The sequence below is a fragment of the Agelaius phoeniceus genome, chromosome 23 (assembly GCF_051311805.1).
Source record: "Agelaius phoeniceus isolate bAgePho1 chromosome 23, bAgePho1.hap1, whole genome shotgun sequence".
NCBI classification, from domain to species: Eukaryota; Metazoa; Chordata; class Aves; order Passeriformes; family Icteridae; genus Agelaius; species Agelaius phoeniceus.
The window spans coordinates 6528961-6551988 of NC_135287.1; the positions used below are offsets into that span (position 1 = coordinate 6528961).

At 49.5% G+C, this 23028-nt stretch overlaps 2 protein-coding genes across 2 annotated transcripts; one reads left to right on the forward strand and one right to left on the reverse strand.

Moving 5' to 3' along the window:
* Positions 1-1397: 1397 nt before the first annotated feature.
* Positions 1398-8709, forward strand: POU2AF3 (POU class 2 homeobox associating factor 3). Its single transcript, XM_077189832.1, has 5 exons — positions 1398-1510; positions 3644-3761; positions 5373-5448; positions 6821-7047; positions 8172-8709. Exons 1-5 carry the CDS (start codon positions 1398-1400, stop codon positions 8487-8489), a joined length of 852 nt encoding a protein of 283 aa, XP_077045947.1. The 3' UTR covers positions 8490-8709.
* A 3557-nt stretch (positions 8710-12266) lies between these two features.
* On the reverse strand, positions 12267-22235 carry LOC143695636 (NF-kappa-B inhibitor delta-like). Its single transcript, XM_077189926.1, has 7 exons — positions 22164-22235; positions 20954-21100; positions 18554-18605; positions 17720-17886; positions 17070-17186; positions 13336-13500; positions 12267-13137 (listed from the first exon to the last, which is right to left on the reverse strand). The coding sequence occupies exons 1-7, from the start codon at positions 22206-22208 to the stop codon at positions 13066-13068; spliced, it is 765 nt and encodes a 254-aa protein (XP_077046041.1). The 5' UTR covers positions 22209-22235; the 3' UTR covers positions 12267-13065.
* Between the last annotated feature and the right edge of the window lie 793 nt (positions 22236-23028).

Sequence of the window (23028 nt, forward strand, 5' to 3'; positions counted from 1 at the left end):
GCTCCAGCCCCACTAAGGGAAGGGTTTCAGATCCCAAACTCCTCAGTGAGACGCCCTCCCCTCCCTGCACAGCGCATTCCTTTGTGCTCCAGGGCAGGTGGGCTCCTCTCCTGGTGGGTTGTGTCCCTATAAAGCTGTCCCAGGCAAGGCTTGGCCTACCAGGAGCTGCAGGGGCACATTTCAGAGCCAGGAATGGCCTCACTCCCCACAGAAATCAAGTGTTATTTGCTCAACTTAAAAGAGAAAAAAAAAAAAAAAAAGATTCGGCTGTGACGACAGCCAGCCTGAGCTGCTGGTAGATGATTAACAGATTAACAGCCTGGCCTGCTCTCTGCCTCACTCCTGCCCGTGCCTCAGCCTGTGGTCCCCGGGGAAAAGCTTAAAGGCAGCCTAAAAACCCAATTCCAGCAGTGCTGGGAAGGGATGTTCATCCCAAAAGTCTGAGCCACACGCTGAACCCCACAGCTGCAGCTCCCAGGGCAGGCCAGCACTGAGCCTTGTGAGGAAAAGGCCGATTTGTGCAGCACAGGAAAACTGCCTGAACTGGGGGAAAGCACAAATAAATCCCAGTGTGAGCCCAGCATCCAGGCAGAGGGAGGGAATGCTGTGGGGACAAGTGGGGCTCAGTTAACTTCAGCCACCCGGGTGCCCAGGGCAGCCTCTTTGTTAGGCCACACTGCCTACTGCCGTTTTGGCCCCAAAACCTCAGAATTTAGCCTTAAAACGTGAAAAAATGTGCAAAAAGCAAGTCGGCCCCTTGCAGAGTGCTCAGTGCAGGTAGCAAATGAAATCTGAGAGGGCTGGAGCCCAGCCTGTGCATCTGAGGGGAAAACACTGAGCTGCTTTGGAGGCATCTGCTTCATTCAGGGAAAGATGGATAAAACCCTGCAAATGTCCCAAAAGCAAAGGGTGGGGAGAGTGACCCCACCAAATCCTATTCCCCCAGACCCTCTGCTAGATGGGGATGTGCTCTGTTTCACAAAAAGATAGCCCATTTTGTGGAGCCTTTGAATATTCAAATTGAAAGTATCGCGCAATCATTGATTGTCAAATCATTGGTTTCTAGAGGTTTTAAATACTTGGCATTAGGAGAGAAAAACTCAAACTTATACCCGTAGGGATAAAACAATAATATTGTCGGGATCCACCTGCCATTGGCACCGGGCAGGCAGGTCCCCTCGCCCCCAAATTTCAAGGCTGACTCCTCTTGCCCCCTTGGCCAGCTCGTGGGGCCGGGGCCGGGGCCACCTCTGCTGCTGCACCGGGCACCTGGCGAGGCGCTGCCCGCTCCGGCTCGGCATGTCCGGTAAGCCCCGCTCTGTCCGCCCCCCCGCCGCCCCCGCACCCCGCTTTGGGGCCGTTTCGGGGTTCGCCGGGGTCACTCCGGCAGCGAGGCGATGCCGCCTGCCAAGGCAGGAGGGAGCGGGGAGGGCGGGGAGGAGGGAGGGAGGGAGGAGGCACGGCACGATCGGCTGCTGCCCGCCGGGTGCCAGCGCCGGGTGCCGGCTGGGCACGGGGCTCCGCGGGCTCCGAGCGGCGCTGCTGCCGGGCTGGCACACCCGGCCGGGGGGCACGGGGGACCCCGCACAGCTGGGTGTCCATCCTGCACCTCTGTGCCCACCCCGCATCCCTGTGTGCCCCCTCTTCATCTGTGCCCACCCCGCATCCCTGTGTGCCTTCTCTGCATCTGTGCCCTCCGTGCACCTCTGTGTGCCCACCTTGCACCTCTGGGTGCCACCCTGCATCTGTGCCCACCCCACACCTCTGAGTATCTGCTCTGCATCTGTGCCCACCCTGCACCTCTGGGTGCCCACTCCGCATCCCTGTGTGCCTTCTCTACATCTGTGCCCTCCCTGCACTTTTGTGCCCTCCCTGCATCTCTGTGTGCCCACCCTGCACCTCTGGGTGCCCACCCTGCATCCCTGGGTGCCCACCCCACACCTCTGGGTGCCCTCTCTGCATCTGTGCCCACCCCACACACTCCTCCCCGGCCACGCTGCCCCTGAATCCCAGCCCCACTCCCCGACCCCGAGTCCACCCCCTGTCCTTGTCACCCTACTCCCAGCCCACCCTCCCAGCCTTTCCCTCGGTGCCCAGTACCATCACTGTGCCCCTGGATCCCCAGCCCCATCACGCTGCTCTCTGTGCCCTGGAATCATCGCTCTGTTCCCTGACCCGTGACCCACCCTGGCCACCCTCCTCCCTGACTCCCAAATCCATCACCCTGCCCTTGGCCCCCAGCCCACCCTCACCATCCTGCTCCTCGACCCCACCCCATCCTGTCCTTGTCACCCTGCTCCTGATTCCCCACCTGCCCTGCCCACCCTGTGCCCACCCTTGCCCCCAGCCCCATCGCTCTGCTCTGTGCCCACCCTCACCATCCCACCCTTGGCCCTGCCACCTCAGAGCCCTCCCTGCCTGCAGGGAGCTCTGCTAACAGCGTGTTCTCCTTAAATCCCACTCTTCCCTCCCTCATTTTGCCCAGCTTTAGCTTGTTGAACAGAAACAAAACGCCAAAACACGAGCTGGATAATCCCCGGCTGAGCCCAGCTCAGCAAACCGCCCTGAGGGCAGCCCTGTCACTCTCTGGAGGGCCCGGGGTGCCTGTCCCAGCCTGTCCTCCCCCAGATCACCCCAGGGGCACTGGCAGCAGAGGTTCCAGCACAAGAGGACAGTGCCTGCAGTGCAGGATTCCCTGGCTGTGTGGGCAGAACCTGCAAACCCAGCGTTGTTTCTGTGCCAGGATCTCCTGGTGCTGTGCATCTGCCCTGGAGAAGGTGTTCTGTGCCCAGAGGTGGCACTGGAAGGCCGGGTTTAGCTCTGGCACTGCTGCTCTCCTGCTGGGAATTTATTTTTGGTGCCTCCTTCAGGGCTGTCTGCTCCCTGCTCTGGCATTTTTTGAGTGTAGAGACCAGTCTGGGTGTGTTTCCTTTTATTGTGTGATTTCAATTAAAACACCAGCAGAAAGTTAGGACAACTGCCAGAGGAGCTGAGTGTTTTACCATGAGCGCAACAAGTGAAAGTGGTTTTTCAGGAGAAGTAAATTCTTTATAATTTCTTGTCCTAAAAATCCCTCATTTGGTAGTGGCTGGTGATTGCTGCCTGGTTTTGGCTGGATTAAACACACCCTAAATTCTTGTTTGAAATAAATAGGGGCTGTACATGAGCAGAATAAAGAGATAATCTAGGCTTTGCAAGAAAACAGTCATTTTATTGGTGTTTTGTTGAGCTCTCTGAATAACCACCCACATATTTCCATTGTTTTATTCCTGGGCTTCATCTGCCAGATGAAACACTTCCCACATTTATTTTCAGGTCCTGAGGGAGGCAAATATGTCAGGAATTTAAATGATTCCAGCAGCAGCACCAGATGGAGCTTGGTATTGGGAAAGCTGGAAGGGGGCAGGGGAAGGAGGAGATTGATAATAAACATGTGGGTTTTTAATATTATCAACAGCAAGATTTTCATGAGTGCCTGCTTGTCCCAAGCTGGAATAGCAGGTGTTAAAGAGGGCTGTGAGTGGGACTGCAAACAGAGACTAAAAAGTTAGTCATGTAAAGTCTAAAACTGTTCTCCACATAGAGCACACCTGAAAAGCTGCTGGATTTGCTGTTTGCTCTGAGATTCTCCCTCCTTGCAAAGTGTTTTTCCCCAAATTCTTCCAGGAAAGCCCAAGGTGTACCAAGGCGTGAGGGTGAAGATCACGGTCAAGGAGTTGCTGCAGCAGAGGAGAGCACGACAAGCAGCCACTGGTTCAGCAGTGAGTGAAAATATTGTGGTGTTGGCTTTGTAGCTTCTCTTTCAATGTTTGTGTTTTGTTTTTTTGGTTTTTTGGGTTTTTTTTTTTTTTTTGCCAGGACTGTAATTTCTGGGCCAAAATCTGAGTGTAACAGGCGGGTGAGGATGGGGGAAAGGAACATTCAGTCAGAGTAGCTGCAGCAGTGACTTAAAGGAGTGAGAATCTGAGGAATACAGGGAGAAAGCAGAGCTGCTTCCCCAGAAAAGTCACTGCCTCCGGGATGGAAGCACACCTGGGCAGCCCCATCCCTTCTGGAGGAGGGGCTGAGCTCTGAGTGCACACACACACCTGCACATTCCCTCTCATTCCCTCTTCCAGCCTTTGTAGGATTCCTCCAGCTCCAGCCACTCGGGGGATTTGCATAAAGAGCTTGGCAAATCATTATTTCTTCCTGGTTCGTGACATTGCAGCTCTTGGAGCTTTTCAGATTTCAGCCTCTGCACTTTGTTGCAGCTGATTGCACAAAAATCAGCCTGAGATCCAGGGGCAGAGAGGGTCTGGGTGAAGAGAACTGTCAGGTTTTGGAAACGCTGGGTCACTGCTCCCCTGCAGCCCCAAGAGCAGCAGCCTCTTCATCACAGCCAGGTGTCCCAGGGCTGTGTGGAACCGGTTTTCACTTCCCACCAGCACCTCACACAACCCCTGTGGTGCCCACACAGGAAAAAGTGAAAAGCGGCGGTGAGGGAAGTCACCTCGGTGACCTGCACAAGGTATGGCCTGCCCCAAAAGCCCCGAGGCTCTGGGCTGGCAGGATGTGCGCTGAGAAAAGCTCAGCCTGGGGACTCCATCTCTGCCTTGTCACGTCTGCAGCAAAAAGGGACAAAAGGCACCCTCAGCCCAGAAGAGCCACTGTTTCAGGAATTAAATGCACGGGATGTCCAGGAAGTTGTTGCCAGGGAAATGAGCTGCTCACTCGAGAGCAGCTTGAATAAAGGAAATGAAGTGGAGGGCTGTATGAATTAAACCTGAGGGGAAAAATCCCACCAGTATTTGTACTTGCAGAGTAAAATCCTGGCCCCCAAGCAGCAAAACTCCCGTTCCTTTTGGGGTGGGTTTCTTCCTTCCAGCAGGTCAGGTCCCTAGAAGTGGTTGATCTGTCTTGCTGCAGCTTCCAGCATTCCTTAAAAAACGAAGTTGTCCCTTTTCAAGGAGCACTGCTAGAGCTGCTTCTCAAACGACACCAATCCAGTCTGCTGGGACACCTGCACTGGTCTTTAGTTAATGACTCATTCCCAGTAATATCCATTCCTAGGAACTCCTTGGGCTTCCCTCCAGTGTGGAGTTCACGCTCCTGGAAATTAACACACACCAGTTTCAAAGGCAGCTCTGTAGAATGGGGAATGCAGCAAAAAGAGCCCTCAGCACAGAGCTGATTCAGGGGCTTCACCCCGGTGGGTGCTGTGCCCATCAAAAACCCTGTTATGCACATTCATCTCATGCTCTGTCAGTGCCAGCGAGGTTTTCCCAGCCACAGCCAGGAGGGAAATAAGGTTTATTTCAAGAGTTTTCTCTGGAATCCAGACTCACCTCGCTCTGTGCCGCAGCTCCCCTCCTTCCCTTCTCTTTGCTCAGGTTCCTTGGGACAGCAGCAGCAGCAGCAGCAGCAGCAGCATCCAGTTTGCAGAGTCTGTGTCTCCGCCTCACCCAGGTTGGTACAAAGCCCATCCACGCGGCCCTTCCCGCCCCATTCCCAATTTTTCCCACCGCCCCGAGCCTTCCCAGCCCTGTTTGAGGCCGGCAGTGCCCGCGGTGGGGCCAATCAGCACCTGCAGGGAGCCCGCAGGATGCAGATGAGGAGCTGAGAGCGCACGGGGCTCTCCTTTCCCAGCTTATCCATCCCACAGCAGGGAATTCCATCCCTTCGGGAAAAGATGCTCATCCCGAGGGGACAGCATCGCCTTCCCCAGGCTCTGGGGGCCACTGAGGGTCAGAGTGCCCTGGAGCCCCTGGCTGGGTTCTGTTCTCTCCTCCCTCTCCTGCCAGCATCCACAGGAGTGAGAGAAATACCAGATTTTCAACACCACCAAGAGTTTCCTCCTCCTGCCTGCGAATATCCAAGGAAAAGGGGGAAGGGGTGAGGGGAGGGGCACTTTGGGCTCGCAGATCCTTCAGGTATCCCCAGCCAAAGCACAGAGGAAAGGCTGGGCAGGTGTGAGTGCACACATTGCATGGACAAGGAAATTGTTAAATCATCGATAGCTGGGAATCCATTTGCTTATGTTAATAAAGAAACGTGAGACACGCCAAAGCTAGCATGCCAAAGCCTTTTCAGGCTGGAAGGTCTCCATCAGTTTATGTATTTTGGGTGTTTCTCACTCCCCAGAGCCAGCTAAACACTGCCACCTTTGACCCTGCAATGTGCATTTCAGACCTGTGCCCTTCACGTGGACAGGGCTTAAACCATGTTTGAGCTTGGTGTGAAAATATAATAATTCTGAAAAGCCAGATCTGCTGTGGGCTTTCCAGGAACTCACCCTTTGGCCAGCAACACTACATGGTCACAATGCCACATCAGCCCTGCCTTGCTCTGTTTGTTCTGCTCCTGTCTGGCTGTTTGGAGGATAAAAAAAAGGCAAATTATCCTCCTGTTATCCCCTTGTTCCTGCAGGTGTAGCTGCCCCGGGTCTGGAGATGAGGCAAAGGCACATCTGCCAGGCTGGGAAGCACAAATCACTGCCTGGCACCTTCTGGGGCTGCAAACAGGGCACAGAAGGGAGGCCAGAGGGTCGAGAGTCTGAGGGAGTTTCCAGCTGGATCCCTGTCCAAAATGCCTGGGGCCAGAAGAGTTTCCAGCAGTTAAAGAGCTTCAGAGCTGAGGGGGCTGCCTTCCCTGAGTTATTCACATGCTTTGGAGCATCTCCCTCGTGGTTTCTGCTTTCCTACAAAATCCCCTTGCCCTTGAGAGCCCGTTTAATGTCTGAATTCACTGGGTTACTGAGCCTGGGAGAGCACTGAGACCTGCCCTTTGTGAAGACAGGCACTGATTAATTTGCTGCTGTCTGCTTTCCTTTCTCTCCTAGAGCCTTTTGAAGCAGAACCCATCCCTCCTGTGCCCAGCTGCTGCCCATCCTGGCAGTTTTCCAGCTGCCTGTCCTGTGAGGAAAGCCCTGGCTACCTGGAGCAGCTGATAGATTCCTGCCTGCAGTCAGATGCACCCTCTGAGGCAACCTTCAGTGCCTTCCAGCCACCCCCACACTGCACCCCAGACACCTTCCAGCCAGTCCAGCTCTGCTTCAACCAGGGCCTGGTGAGCTTTGGGACCCAGGGGAGCAGCCACAGCTGTCCCCAGGGGGAGAGGGAGTCACCTCCTGGGGCAGAGCAGCAGCAATGTGGGAATTTGGCTGCTCTTAGGAGCTTGAGATGCTCATGGGCTCTGAATGCTTTCCCATGGGGAGCACAAAATAAACTGGGAGAGGCTGCAGGATGGGGAATGTCCCTTCTTTTCCCATGGGGAACCCCAAATAAACTGGGAGAGGCTGCAGGATGGGGAATGTCCCTACCAGAGGTCCTGTAGATTTTGTGCAAAGAGCAGCACAGCTCCTGCAAGGGGTTGTCCCTACTAACAGAAACTGCCTTTGGGTTTTACACCTCCAGGATCTCCCTGGGCAGGGATTGTCCCTGTTAACATTGGGTTTACACCTCCAGGATCTCCCTGGGCAAGAATTTGTCCCTACTAACATTGGGTTTACACCTCCAGGACCTCCCTGGGCAGGGATTGTCCCTGTTAACATTGGGTTTACACCTCCAGGATCTCCCTGGGCAGGGATTCTCCCTGTTAACATTGGGTTTACACCTCCAGGACCTCCCTGGGCAGGGATTGTCCCTGTTAACATTGGGTTTAGACCTCCAGGATCTCCCTGGGCAGAGATTGTCCCTTCTAACATTGGGTTTACACCTCCAGGATCTCCCTGGGCAGAGATTGTCCCTACTAACATTGGGTTTACACCTCCAGGATCTCCCTGGGCAGAGATTGTCCCTGTTAACATTGGGTTTAGACCTCCAGGATCTCCCTGGGCAGGGATTCTCCCTACTAACATTGGGTTTACACCTCCAGGACCTCCCTGGGTCCCAATCCCTATTGTCCCTACTAACATTGGGTTTAGACCTCCAGGATCTCCCTGGGCAGGGATTGTCCCTACTAACATTGGGTTTACACCTCCAGGATCTCCCTGGGCAGAGATTGTCCCTACTAACATTGGGTTTACACCTCCAGGATCTCCCTGGGCAGGGATTGTCCCTACTAACATTGGGTTTACACCTCCAGGATCTCCCTGGGCAGCCACATGAGAAAGGCAACAGCACAGCAATCCTGCCTGCTGGCCATACTTCCCTGAAATCTCCTTTTTCCCCTTTTTCTCTCTCAATCTCCAGGCTGCCAGCTCTCCCAGCTCAGCAGACCTGCCCAGCCCGTGGAACTCCAGCTGCTCTCCCCCTCAGCTGTCTCCCCTCACCCCGCTGACCCCCAGCCCACCCTACAGCTGCCCCATGGAGGAGTGGCCCTGCCACCCCCCGTGTCCCCTGGCCAGCCCTGCGTGCTGCTGCCCAGCCTGTGGGGCTCAGGGCAGGGACAGCAGGGGCCCGCAGTGCTGCCCCTGCCCCAGCTCGGACTGCCTGGAGCTGCTGCCCCCCCTGGCCGTGGCTGAGGATTTCTTCAGGAGGGACAGGAGCTGGGACATTTGCTACAGCTAATGGGGGCTGTGGTTTCACACATCCACTCTATCCAAATCAGATTAAATTGCCCATGAACTATGCAAAGTTGTGCTGCCTAACACAGCCCCGTTTATTCTTCACTACTCACACTTTTTTTTACACAATGCTGTCACTACATTGATCTATGGTTAGGGGGGGTTTGTTGGTGGTTTGGTGGGGTTTTTTTCCCTGTGTTTTTTTTTTTTTCATTGTTGCTGTTTTTAAAAATAAATCTGAAGCTGCCTTATCAGACACTTGTTATTAAACCAGCTCTTTTTGATACAAATAAATCATTTGGTGCAAATGCTGAAGCCTGCTCATTTTTCATGTGCAACAGGTCAGTGCTTTTCTCTTCTGCTGCTGACCCTGCTCTCACAGAGGTGAGGATGAGGTTTTGAGCAGCCTATTCAGTGACACAAAAGCTCTCACTCACCTTTTCCAGCAGATAAAAAGTCCATATTTAATCCATTTTTCCCCAGAGAACTCTGTGCATCACCCAGCTCTGAGCTGGATCTGCAGCTCCTCACCTCTGCTGCTGCTCAGGCTGCCCTGGTGACATTTCCCAGTGGTTCTGGCAGAAAAGGAAAGCTGATGTTTGCCACACCAGGGTTCAGCCCTGGCTCCTCAGAAGTAAAAGGTTTTCAGCAAAATCAGCTGAACAGGAGCTAAATGATTTATTTTTTAGAGTAGATAATAGGAAAATTGTAATACCTGAGGATTTCCTGCTTCTTGCATAAACCCAGAGCTTCCTAACATTTTGTCTTGCCTCCTCTTGGTGAGGCAAACTGGAAAGAAAGAAAGAAGCATCTCTCCATATTAAATTCCACCAAAAAAGAGAAATAACTACACCTGTAAAGAGAAATATGAATTCTATCCAGCTGTTTGCTCACCTCACCCAGACACTTCCATGCTGAACTGAAAACCTTTCCAGTTCCTTTACCTCATGTAAGGTACCAGGGGTTTCTTTTCCAAAACGTGCTTTAAAAATATTCAAATAATATCTTTCCTTCTCCCCTGATTAATCTCAGCATTGGCCCAAGTGATAAATGCAGGAGATCACAGCAAAATATATATATTATTATTATATAAATACTAAAGAGCTGTAACTTTGCAGCAGTTGAAGGTGTGATCACCCCTGGGCAGGGACACCCCACCAAGTGTCATTTCAGTAGTGCTGGCAGCTGCTTCAGCCCCTGGGTGATCCTTTGGGGCACTGAAGGGCTGGAATTCTACCCCAGAGCTCACCCAGTGCCAGCTGCTCCTGCCTCAGGAGCGGGCACACCTGGAGCCACACATCAGAGCCCCTTATCAGCAGCAAGAAAAAGCCAGAAAATGAGGCTGAGGCAAGAAACTGGAGGCTTCTAGAGGAAATGGGGTGCCCACATCCTCCCCAAGGTTGGCCTGAGCTTAGCAGAGCCAGGGAGATGCTCTCAGGGAGTGAAAGGGCACCATGAAATGATAAATACGGGTTTCAGAACGGGTTTAAGTGTTGGAGTCTGACAAGATATTTCTGACCTCCAGCTGAGGTGGATGTTTAATTCTGACAGGGTTTCAGCAGATTGCACACTCATCAATATCTGTGCCCTCCCCTGATCCCACTGCTGGCACAGCCACAAAGCAACATCAGCACTAAAACCACCCTAAATCCCATCCTGATCCTCGGGTGATGCCTGATCCAGGCCAGAAAACCCCTCCTCAGTGGAGGAGGCCAAGATATTTCCAGCAGAATATTCCTACAGACCAAAACCTCGGGGCTGTACCAGCTTCCATCACACCAGCAACACCACTTCCATCCCTGGCAGCTTCTTCCTCCTTCCCTGCTGCTCCTCCTGCAGTGGTTTTGCAATCCCACCTGTGCCAGACTGGAAACTGGTTTGAGATGCTGTCAACAGCCCCGGGGACACACTCAGGACAAGTAGAAGCTTGCTGGCTGTTGACACAAGGCCTTGTTGACACAAGAAAGGGAAAAAACACAACAGAGGAGCCATTCAAAGGTTGCTTGTGCGTTTTCTGTGAGAAATGTATTATTTCCCTCTTTCATCCCTCCCAAAAGTAAAAAGGAGTTAAAGGAAATACCTAAAGCAGAGCTGGCTCTGCTGCAAGGCTGGCATTTCATCAGTCCCTGCCAAGTGAAGCCCTGACTGCCTCTATAAACACAAACCCGAGGATCATCTCATGCTCACAAAGCCATGAATAACCCCAGAAGTCACCCACAGTTACCGAGAAAAGGTTCTTATTTTCAGCTTCTCTACCTGAGAATTTGATCTAAAAGTTTCCCTTGCCAACCGACTGACAGCTTTTCTATGGTGCCACTTCAGAACGTTTGCTTGGTGATAACGAGCCTTTGTTATTAACAACTTATCCAAAGCCACAGGTAGGAAGAGATAAACTGTGCAAATAAAGGGATATCACACACTGCCAGCAAAGCTGAGCTTTGAGAAGTTACATTTGCCCTGAAAGAGCAATAAAAAATTGAGGAGTGAGCTGTGAACTGCTTAAATCAGTGAGAGAAGTAGAGAAGACGCTCAGGTTTGAGATTTAAAAGTGATTTTCTCCACAGCCAGGCCAGGAATCGGGAAAGGAAAAGAGAAAATTGTTTTACACACAGGGGGAAGCAGCAGCTTCCAACAGTCTGGTGGCTCCAGTCCAAAGCCAACAGGAGCAGCTTGTGGATGGTGGCTGCTTTAGGGGAGGCCTCTGCAGGCTGAGCTTTGGGGAGCTGAGCACAGAGAGGAGGAATCCTGGGGCTGCCACGGGCTCTTCCCTCTGCAAACCTCATCCATCAGCTCCCAGCTTCCAGGGGGATGCTTTAATTCCTCCCCTAAAAGGACATTTTCCCTGATATTCTGGAGATGGTGAGGATTGCAGGCTCCCATTGACGCTGGTTTGTATGAAACACCCAAGAGATGACACAACAAAGGGAAAAGCCACTCAAGGAAAGAAAGCTCCTGTATTTTTTCACTTCCAAAGGAATTCAGTCACCTCACAGACATTTCTAGGTGGAAAAAAGCTTTTTACACTTTCACATTGCTCGCAGTTTGACAGTTCTGCTGCTGCAGAATCCAGAAATTGATATTTTTTCCATCGTTTTGCCTTGACACACGGTATTACCTCCCTGATACCCTTCTCCCTCCATTCAGGGCTCGTTGTAGCATCCTTCCAAGTGAGACAGCACTGGCTTTTGCTGGCCTGTGCTCAGATACATGAAAATTTATGCAAACACATGCAAATACACGTCTGCTTCTCTGTCAGCGGGATTGCAGGTACGTGTAGTGAGAGGCAATGGCCCAACAGCAGAGAGGAGGGCTGGAAAACCGAGGTCTCTGCATTTCTTAAGAGCTTTTGCTCCTGTCAGTTGTTTAAACACTCCAGGCCTGCCAGTGCCTCAGGAAATCCCAGTGAGGCAGCAGCCAGTGGGTGCTCAAGGGAGTGGCTGCAGTGATTTAAGAACTCTGCCCTTCATCTCTCTGCTCACCCTGCTGGAGAGCAGCACCTGCACACACTGAGGAGCCAGCAAAATCCAAAATACAGCTCAGAGTGAGCCCCAGCCTCTGCCAAAACACGGCCTTGCAGAGCCACAGATTGCACAGCAATCCACAAATCATTTCACAGAAACGCTAAAAGGAATGGGCCAAACCCCCCTCAGGTGGGAAAGGGAGCAGGGGAGCACTTCCTGCACACACCCACACGGGTTTGCTGCCCTAAAGGCTCTGGGAGACCCAAAGGGATTCTCTGTCTGCCCCCAGGTGAGGTGAGCTCCCACCTGAGGGGCTTCCAGAGCTGGAGACTGGGATGGGATGGGATCGGATTGGATGGGATGGGATTGGATCAGAGGGGATGGGATTGGATTGCACTGCATTGCATTGGAATCCTCCCCTCAGCAGCCACACAAACCTACCCCATGTCCTTGTTCTTACAGCAGCTGTTTCTTTCCCTGGGCTGGCCATGGGCAGCTGCTCCAGAACCCTCCCAAAGTTTGGGAATGGCAGTTCCAGCTTGCAGGAGCCTCCCCTGGGGCTCTTGCCTTTGCATGTCCATCCCTGGGGTGAAATCCAGCCAGGGCTGGCTCAAGTTCTCCATCCAGGCTCTCCCTCCTCGGGATCCTGCATTGCCAGGGGAGCAGGGTCAGTGGGAGCTGCACATTCCAGAGGCTGCAGCATTTCCAGCAGTCCCTGTGCACAGGCCCAGCCAGAGGCACAGTTTGGGGGTGTCTCAGAGCAGCATTTCTCAACCTTTTACAGCCAAACTCTCACCTTGTGCTCTGTCACCTCCAAGGGTTTCAAAGCTTGGCTGTGCTTTGAACTTATTTGGAATATTTATGTAGCAGCTCCTGGATTTGCTCACCTCCTTGCTGGAGGTTTATTCACATTTTCTGTTACCAAAATTGAGTTTTCAACCATTTGAAAGCCCATCTTCTGCTGTCTGATGTGCTGCTCGTGGCCACAGGTTGAGAAGCACTCCCAGCCCAGCCTGGCTGAAGCCTGAAGGAGCAGGGATGTGCTGCAGAACCACCCTCACAGTTTTTATCAGAGGCAGAAGCTGGAGTTGAAGCTGTTCTATAAATTGCAGATAAAAATCAGGATCTGGCACTTCTGTGGCAGGAGTTGAATGCAGGTGTGACTTTCCCTTTCTTCAGCAAATTCCTGACCTGCCAAAAAACGTGGAATTTCAGGGAGCACCATCTGAGCCACCAAAACCACTCACACACACAATTATTGACACGTACACGTGGACCTAAATAAACACCCAAATACATCAGGAATATTTTTATATTCACAAGCACAAAACCCAGCCCCCCTGGAGCATGCAGGTGTGTTAGGGGAGAGCAGCAGTGTGGATCCCATACCTGATCCCCAGCTATCCCAGCAGGGGCCATGTGGATGGGCTGGTCATTGTCCAAATTCCTGATGCTGGGGTCTGCCCCGTGCTCCAGGAGCAGCTGGATCATTTCCTTCTGGTTCTTGTCCCCAGGCAAAGCAGCTGCCATGTGCAGGGCTGTGTTGCCATGGGCCTAAAGCAGGGGCAAGGGGGAACAAAAAGGAGTAAAAAACCCAGATAAATTCCCTGGTGAGCTGTGCCATCTCCCCAGAATCATCCTAGAGATGGATGGAGGTGTGAAATGAGAGAAGAATCCTCATGGGATTTGTCATCAGGAGCTGAGGGAGGATCTCTGCTCTGTTTCTCCCAGGCAGGAGGTTTGTGGATTCAGATTCTTTTTCTTTGCTAGAGCACCACAAATTGGCAGCTTTGATGCTTTGGGTGTAGGTAATTAATAGCCCTGAAGCAGGAACATTCCCTGGCTGCTGAAACCCCCCCTAAATCATAGCCTGGTTGTTCTGAAGTCCCCCTTAAAAATGCTCTGAAATCACTCCCTAAATCACAGCCTCATGTATGATTGCACTGAATTTTCCCTAAAACTGCTCTGAAATCATTCCCTAAATCATAGCATCATGTATGATTGCACTGAAATTTTCCCCCAAGACTTCTCTGAAATCACCCCTTAAATCACAACCTCAGGTATGATTCCACTGAAATCCCTCATTAAAAAATCACTCCCTAAATCACAGCCTCATGGAAGCAGAGACCTGGGGAGTTACTGGAAAAAGAGAAGGCTGTAACAGGCATGGAAATATTTCACTGGGAAGCACTAAATTATAGCAATATAATAAATAACATTGGATTATAGACACCAAACACATCACAGTGCTGCCCACCACACAAAGCTCCACAGCACCAGTCCCGTTTGTGCTCCACACATTCCCCCTTTCCCAAAACTTCCAAGTGCCAGGGAGATTCCAGTTCCCAAGGCCAGGCATGGCTTGGCTGCAGTGCCAGGACTGGCACAGGAGGGACAGAGCTGGCTGTGGAGCCAGGCATGGATGGAGGGGGCTGCAGAAGCTCTGGTGCCACCAGACCATGAAGAAATCTGTGCCCTGTCTGGTCAGGTATGACTGGTAACGGTTGTAAGTGAGAAAAAGCTGATAAACAAAAGCACAAGGTGAGGTATTTTTAGTCTGCAAGAGTCTCATTGAGGCAGCTGCTTGGTTTTTTACTCTCAGAAACAATCATGGGTTTGCCATGGCATTGGAATGGTTGGACACAAAGTGCAGCCTGTGTTAATATTCCAGTTGTTCAAATGGGAAATGAAAAATGTGATTTTCAACTCCTGTTAACCACTGAGACATCAGGGAGGACTGAAGCAGAAAATAAAATTGCAGAAAATAAAATTGCAGAAAATAAAATTGCAGAAAATAAAATTGCAGAAAATAAAATTGCAGAAAATAAACAGTTTTTCTCAGACAAGGCATGTTTTACAAGCCCTGAACAAGCAGATCCTTGTCAAGTTTATTATCCCAGAAAGTCAAGGGATGGTTACAAGCTCTTTACAGGATTTCTTGTTAAAATGGAAAGATCTGCACTTGAGAGATTCCAAATCCAGGCATGGGCTAAGATAATGAGGCAATCTGACAAGGCCTGACCTTGAAGCCTCAGGCTGACTTTAATAGGTCTCATTTGAGACAAAGTGGGCTCCAGGAATCCTCCAGATGGAAAACACCTCCAAGGCTTCAATATTTTTCTCATTGTGAAAATGCCGTGGAGACAGATTTGGAGTGAGACAAGCACAAGCAGTGGGTGAGCCAGGGAAACCTAAACATGGCTGTTTCCTTGGCTTCTTCATGCTTTGAAGAGCTAAAAAATCCAGGATATCTCCTTGCCCCAAACAGCTCAGCAAGAAGACAGAGGACTCTGAGTGATCCTATCACAGGAGGAAGCTGTCCCAGGATTGTGATCAAGAGACAACAGAGACTCCCCTGGACAGGCTCTCACCTGCCTGAGGGTCTCTAAAGATACAGAAGGAATGCAGTGAAAAGCCCTTCAGTGGACACAAAAGCACCAGCTCGGCGCCATTGCCCACAAACACAACCCAAAATAGGTTTTTTCTGCAGCCCAACAGAAATCTGGAGGGGTAAAAAACGCGAAGCTGCCTTTTGTCTGCCTCGGTGAGCAATGGATTGACAGAGAAATTCACTTCCCTCCTGAGGGGCACAAACTCTGGGGAGCAAGGCTGAGACTGCAGGTGCTGCAATGAAACAGGGACCCCCAGGTTTGTCCCCTTCTCCAAAGGAGAACAGAGGGGAAGCAGCCAGAATCTCCCCATTATAGCCCTGCTGAGAGGGGCAGCCTGTCCCAAATGAATCAAACAGGGACCCCCAGGTTTGTCCCCCTCCTCAAGGAGGACAGAGGGGAAGCAGCCAGAATCACCCCATTATAGCCCTGCTGAAAGGGGCAGCCTGTCCCAAAATGAATCAAACAGGGACCCCCAGGTTTGTCCCCTTCTCCAAAGGAGAACAGAGGGGAAGCAGCCAGAATCTCCCCATTATAGCCCTGCTGAGAGGGGCAGCCTGTCCCAAAACGAAACAGGGACCCCCAGGTTTGTCCCCTTCCCCAAAGGAGAAGGACAAGGGGGAAGCAGCCAGAATCACCCCATTATAGCCCTGCTGAGAGGGGCAGCCTGTCCCAAAATGAAACAGGGACCCCCAGGTTTGTCCCTTTCCCCAAAGGAGGACAGAGGGGAAGCAGCCAGAATCTCCCCGTTATAGCCCTGCTGAGAGGGGCAGCCTGTCCCAAAATGAAACAGGGACCCCCAGGTTTGTCCCCTTCCTCAAAGGAGTACAAGGGGAAAGCAGCCAGAATCTCCCCATTATAGCCCTGCTGAGAGGGGCAGCCTGTCCCAAAATGAATCAAACAGGGACCCCCAGGTTTGTCCCCTTCCCCAAAGGAGAACAAGGGGAAAGCAGCCAGAATCTCCCCATTATAGCCCTGCTGAGAGGGGCAGCCTGTCCCAAATGAATCAAACAGGGACCCCCAGGTTTGTCCCCCTCCCCAAAGGAGGACAAGGGGGAAGCAGCCAGAATCTCCCCATTATAGCCCTGCTGAGAGGGGCAGCCTGTCCCAAAGCTCTGCCTGCTGGGCACTGGTGGCTCAGTTGAGGCTCCCAGGAATGTCAGGTTTTTGTTTGGGAGGAGGGAGCAGCTGCTACCTGTGGGACATGGTCACTGCCCAGGATCTGCTCCCAGGTGAGCTGTGGGGCAGCTCTGGGGAGGTTTCCAGCTTGCTTTACCCAACCTAGGGATGGCTGTGCCAGAAAATCTGCAAATAAAGTTTAAGGCAGAAAGAATCCCCGTGGCCCTTGACAGAAGCAGGGACTTTGTCCTTCCTGTGGTGCCACATCTGACAGCAGAGATGAATTGATACCTGGCTGCCCTGAAGTGCCACCTCTCAGTGTCATGCTGCTGTCAGACCTTGCATCACTGCAGGGCTGTTTGCTCAATCCTCAGCCTAATCTAAAGTTCACGTTCCTCCTCAAGCAACCATTTCCCCTGTTCTTCCTCCTCCCTGCTTATCTCCTTCTCATTCTCTCCTCTCCTGCTTTTCATGACAGAGTTCAAGCCAGGTGCTGTTTTTCTGTGAGCTGTCTGTTTACTGGAAAATGCAGTTTGGGGTTGAACAGAAGTTCAGAATAGCAACTTTTGCCCTTTCCCTTTGTAAAAAAAAACCCCTGTTGTTGATAAAAATTACCTTGTTGTTGACAAAATCCTTGCACTTGAAAGCGTTCAGCTCCAGGAAGTACCTGAGCAGGGAGACGTTCCCATCCTGCACTGTGTAATGAAGAACTGTCTTGTTGCTTTTCACATCCTATTTCAAAACAGAGAAAAAGAATGTAAAATACCCAAGCCAAATAAGAAATGTTCTGCAGGACAAGCTGGAGAGATCCCATAAACACAACAGAGAGAGCCCAGGCCAGCTCTGCAGCTGATGGGGAGCATCTCCCTCCCTTCAGGGACCCTCTGAGTGTCCACGTCTGCTTCAGGAGCTCCAAAAGGCAGCACCTGTTGGATAATATTTTTTTCTTGACTTAGAAATGGGGTAATTGAGAGGTATTTTAAAAACTTTTATCTGATTTTTAGTCTTATGAGAAGGGTGAGATAACCCAGATGTTATAATTTATGTTATTACAACTAGAGGTTAACTATTTTAATTATAATATACTGTTATAATAGTAAAAATAATCATACAACAAGCACCTAACCCTGCCAGCAGTCCCTTGAAAGGAGAACAGGCTTGGCCCTTGTGCCAGCAGCTCATTCCTTCTCCAATCCTGGGTTTTGAGCAGGAGAACTGGGGGAGAATTCCCAGACAAACCCAGGGACAGCCCAGCCCCTCCTCACCCGGCTGTAGATGGAGGCTCCGGTCTGCACCAGGAGATGGATGCAGGACTCCAGCTCCCTGCTCTGCTGCTGCAGCTCCCTGTGCTGCTCCTCTGGCACTGCCTGCCTGCCCTGCTCCCTCAGCAGGGCGTTGTGGGCCAGGACAGCACAGTGCAGAGGGGTATGGCCTGGAAAAGGAACGTGGGATGGGGGTGAGGACAGTGCAGGGAAAATACTGATGTGCAGAGAGGAGGCAGGGCTGGCACAGAGAGCATTCATCCAGTCATTCATTCCATCACTCACTCCACCATTCACTCCACCATTCATCCAACAATTAATCATTCATTCCATCATTCATCCAATCATTTATTCAATCATTTATTCCACCATTCATCCAATCATTCACTCCACCATTCATCCAACAATTAATTCAATCATTTATTCCACCATTCATTCCACCATTCATCCAATCATTCATTCCATCATTCACTCCACCATTCATCCAACAATTAATTCAATCGTTCATTCCACCATTCACCCAATCATTTATTCCACCATTCATCCAATCTCTGCAGGTGTTGTTGAGGCACAAGCCCTTCTCAGGTTTTTTCTCTGTCTCTCTGGGCACTTTTTGGGGCATTCCAGCATGTTTTTGTTTTTAGCTCCAATTTAATCCCCCCTGAGCCATCAGCACCTTTGAGTTTTGTGGCATTTGAGTGCACAGACACAACTCTCTCCCTCCCAGGAATTTTCTGAGCCTGCTCTGGTCTCCCAGCACAGCCCCAAAACCCAACGAGCATCAGGCAATGAAATATCCAATGCAGGTTTTCAAACCACTTGTGCAAAGGTTTTTACCTTCAAAATCCTTCATTTCCAAATCCAGAGGGAAACCCAGTGACAGGATAACCTGGAGGCAACAGAGAAATGCAGAATTTTAGTTCAGCAGAACACTGTGCAAGCCAAAACCAACAAAATGTAAAACCAAACAACATCAGATAATGATATTTTAATTACAAACCATTATTTGACACTAGATCCCAGTGCTGTGAATGCTCCCAACAGGGACATTCAAGGTGATCACATTCCCTGCTTTCCTAAGTCACACCCAATGATCCTTTCAGGTTCTCAGTTCAGGACAGTAAAACTCAGCCTCTGCCCCCAGCTCAGGAGTGCCAGACTCCTCACTTTCACCCTGGGTTAGGCAAAGCCACCAGTGACACCAGGACAGGTTCATTCTGAGTGATCCCTGACAAGGACAAATGAAAATCTCTCCTTGACAGGTGTAGCCAAAGTTTATGGCCTAAAAGTTTGCCAGCATTGACAATTCTCAGGCTGGATTTATTTACTTTTTGTTCTCAGTGTGCAGCAGTGTGTGAAGTTAAAGCCTCAGCTTGTGGCAATGAGGCTACAGAAACACCAGGAATTGTGATCTGGAGATGAGAATTTCTTGGACTTAGCAGAGAATCTCAACTTTAAAACTTTTTAATATAAGAAAGTTATAGATTTAACACGAAGAAGTTAAGTGGCTCCTGGTCTACATTATTACAGAGAATTTCTTTCTTTCTTTTGATTGAATAAAGCAAGTTGTTCACATTAATAGCTGAGAATTTTTGCAGTGACTCATCTGTGTCAAGCCAGACAAGGCTCAGGACAGAATCCTCCCACTGAAAGATCACCCAGAACGGTTAGGGCTTGACTTATCTTCTAACAAAAATAAAATATGTCCAGATCAAATATTGACACCTAGCTCTGAGGTGCTTATTAGAGATTAGATAGTTAATCCATTAGGAAAAAAAAAAACTCCAATAAAATAAACAAACAAACCATAAAGCCTTTTATGGCTTTGACCACATCGAGGAGCAAGTCTCTGCCCGTTGTCCCTTTTTATGTCAAGACAAAAAAAAAACAACAAAGAAACCCACAAAAGAAAAACCAAACAAAGGAACCTTGCAATCCAAACCACCACGAGGCACTCTGAGAGGCTTTGTTGGCATCATCTGGACTAAACCCCCTTTTCCTACTTAAGGAAACACCTGTTTTCCAGAGAACTGGCTGTGTTACACATTAACTGCCCTCTCAGGGCTCAGCCTGGGCACAGCTAACGAATGCTGGACGTGGTGCCAGCACCACGGGCACCCCCTGGCACCTCACCCCTGTCCCAATGTCCCATGCCCTCAGGGAGCTCAGCAGAGCCACCAAACTCTGCCTGTGCTCAGGCCTCAAGGCAGGTTTTTTTATTAATTCCATTTTCTGGACACCCTGGCACCGCACCTCTGCCCTCAGAGAGCTCAGCAGGGCCACCAAACTCTGCCTGTGCTCAGCCCTGATATGGGTCAAGGCAGGTTTTTTAATTAATTTCATTTTCTGGACACCTCACCCATGTCCCCTGCCTTCAGGGAGCTCAGCAGAGCCACCAGCACTTTCAGAGCTGTGATCTGCAGAAATAATTTCTTTCTCCCCACAGAGCCACTAAAGAATTTTCCTCTGTAACAGCAGGCTGCAAGTACAGCCCTAAAAAAGGAATAAAAGCCACTCCTGTGTCAATCCCTGACACAAGGAGCCTTTGCTCAGCCTCCATCTCTCACTGAGCTCTTGCTTTTACTTGAAGACACCAACATCAACACTTTATATTATATATACATTATATATAATATATACATGTATATATAATATGCATGTATATGTACATGTATATATGTATTATATATACATGTATATTATATATACATTATATATATTTATATGTGTATATTGTATATATATAAACATATATATTGTATCTACATTATATATATTTTTATATATTGTATATATATAAACATATATATTGTATATATATAGATATATACAAAACATATACAATATTTATATGTACAATATACTAGATATATACATACATATATATTTATACATAAAATATACACAATTTATATTTATATAAAAATATATATTTGTATTTTTATTTATATATAAATATAAAAATACATATTTGTATTTTTATTTATATATAAATATATAAAATATATATATACACTTATATATATACACACACTTATATATATACACTTATATATATATATATACACACTTATATATATATATATATATATATATACACTTTTTTATATATATATATATATATATATATATATATATATATATATATATATATATATATATATATATATATACACACACACAATATACACACTTTCTATTATTCATCAGCAATTAAAACCATCCAGCTTCCCCTACCTGGAGGACCTGGGTGTAGCCATATGTTGCAGCAAGGTGTAAAGCTGACTGCCCCTTGTTGTCCACAGCGTTGACATCTGCTCCTGCCTGGATGAGGTCGTGGACGATGGCTGCCTGCCTGGCGGTGACAGCCACCAGCAGGGGAGTCTGCAACAGCAGCACAGAGAGCTGTGAGGGCTCAGCCTAACTCCAGAGCCTGCCAGGCATGCCTTGGAGTGGCTGCCTAAAACAGAGGCTAGACAAGATTAACAGAATAAAAGTGTGGGCTTTTATTAAAGCCCTTCAATAGGTACAACTTGGGCAGTCAAAGCCTCCCAGAGGCTCCACCTAAGATGGTCATGGGTTTTTCAGACAATTATAAGCTTGATCATTTCAGGGTTTAATCCTCTAATTGCAGCTGTAAATAATGAAGTAATTTACCCCCAATTTGCTCTCCCCAACCCACTTTTGTTTATACTTTTTAGGGCCTGAGACAGTGAGGTGTTCTTGAGTTCCAGGCCTGGAGAGGAATTATTTTGTCTGAATAAAATGTGAGAACAGTAGCTGACAGGCTATGGAGCTTTAGAGTTACACACCAGAGAATTGCAGGATTATACATATATGAAAGATATAAAAGCTAAAATCCTAAGGCATCAGCAGCAGCTGCTGTTGTAAAACAAGGAGTGGGGAAAGTGCTGGCTGAAATCCCAAGGATTGTGGTGCCAGGAATGAGCACAGCTCACAGGATGGTTTGGAATCCCACTTGAGATGGGGATTTCCAGCTCTTGCTGAACTCCCTCTGCTGTTCTTCAGCCCTTAATTTGATGGCAACCCAAACTCAGCATTTTTTAAACCCCAACTGCGTCAGGACCAGCACAAGTCAGTTGGCTGTAAACCCTTCAGCCTCAGAGACTGATGCCAGCACACAAACATTTTACTGGACCAGTGTTTTCTCACATCACTCATGGGCTGAAAAAAGAATGGGCTCATTCTCATCCCACCTGATTTATGACCCTGCTACTGAATTTTACAATCCTGCCACTGAATTTTACAATCCTGCCACTGAATTTTACAATCCTGCCCCCGAGTGAGGCCCATCCGTGCCAAGCTTTCCTTGCAGGGGCAGAGCTGGATTTTTAGGGTACCTTGCTGCCTGTCATGCCAGGCCTGTTCCCATCCCAAATCTTGCTGTCTGCAGGAGAAAGATTTTTCCCTTTTTTCCCCTTTTTACCTTTCCTCTGTGCTCCTTGGCATCGAGTCTCCTCAGGGCTCTCATGCGCTCTGCGGCTGCCAGCGTGTGGGCCCGCAGGCCTTTAGCTGCATAAATATGCAGAATTCTAAGACAGCAAATAAATAAAGACACCCATCACTGATGGACCATGGACCTCGCTGGGAGCAAACAGTTTTACAGGGTAGCACTGCCACTTTTGGGGTTTTACAGCCAGGGTTTCACAAATCCATGCCACGAGCCCAAAAATTCCCATTTTCACGGGAAGAGCTGCGGAGTCCAAGAGCCCTCAGCGCTCCTGAGCTTTGCCTGCTGCCTCCTTCCCACTCCAGCACCATCCTGCAGCTGAGATTCACCACTGGGAGGTGGCAAAGTCCTCCACCATTCCCAGGTTGGGGAATTGGATGTATAAATCCCTTTTTGGGGTGATTCAGCTCTGAGTGTGTGGGTGAAACCTCAGCATCCGGGGTAACAACCTCTCCCTAACTGATGTATTTGTAATATATCAACCTGTTAAACTCCCTAATTGATATATTTGTAATATATCAACTTGTTGAACTCTAATTTCTATCAAAACTCCTGGTGAGAGGAGTTTTATTTATTTATTTATTATTTATTTACCGTCCTTATATTTTGCACCAGACAAAGAGTTGGCACAGCCCGTGGGAGTGGATGGTGGCCCTCAGTGATGGAGAGAACATTTCTCTGCTTCACTTTGGTCATCTGGCTCTGGCTGGAGCCACTTCCATTCCCCCAGCTCCCACTTGAAGGAAATTCCAACCCTGTAAAACAGGAGGAACCCACCCCCCACACAGTCACACCAACCCCTGGCTTATTCTGCTGCAGACAGAAATATTTGATGCTTTTC

What these genes read in the sequence shown, in the direction of transcription:
- POU2AF3 (XM_077189832.1), top strand. Translation starts at nt 1,398, where the DNA reads ATGCCGCCTGCCAAGGCAGGAGGGAGCGGGGAGGGCGGGGAGGAGGGA. An exon ending in CAGCGCCGGGTGCCGGCTGG is followed by an intron (nt 1,511 to 3,643) that starts GCACGGGGCTCC and finishes CTCCTTGCAAAG; the next exon opens with TGTTTTTCCCCAAATTCTTC. An exon ending in TGTGTCTCCGCCTCACCCAG is followed by an intron (nt 5,449 to 6,820) that starts GTTGGTACAAAG and finishes TTTCTCTCCTAG; the next exon opens with AGCCTTTTGAAGCAGAACCC.
- LOC143695636 (XM_077189926.1), bottom strand. Translation starts at nt 22,208, where the DNA reads ATGAGAGCCCTGAGGAGACTCGATGCCAAGGAGCACAGAGGAAAG. An exon ending in CCAAGGAGCACAGAGGAAAG is followed by an intron (nt 21,101 to 22,163) that starts GTAAAAAGGGGA and finishes CTGCTGTTGCAG; the next exon opens with ACTCCCCTGCTGGTGGCTGT. An exon ending in GGAAATGAAGGATTTTGAAG is followed by an intron (nt 17,887 to 18,553) that starts GTAAAAACCTTT and finishes TTCCTTTTCCAG; the next exon opens with GCCATACCCCTCTGCACTGT.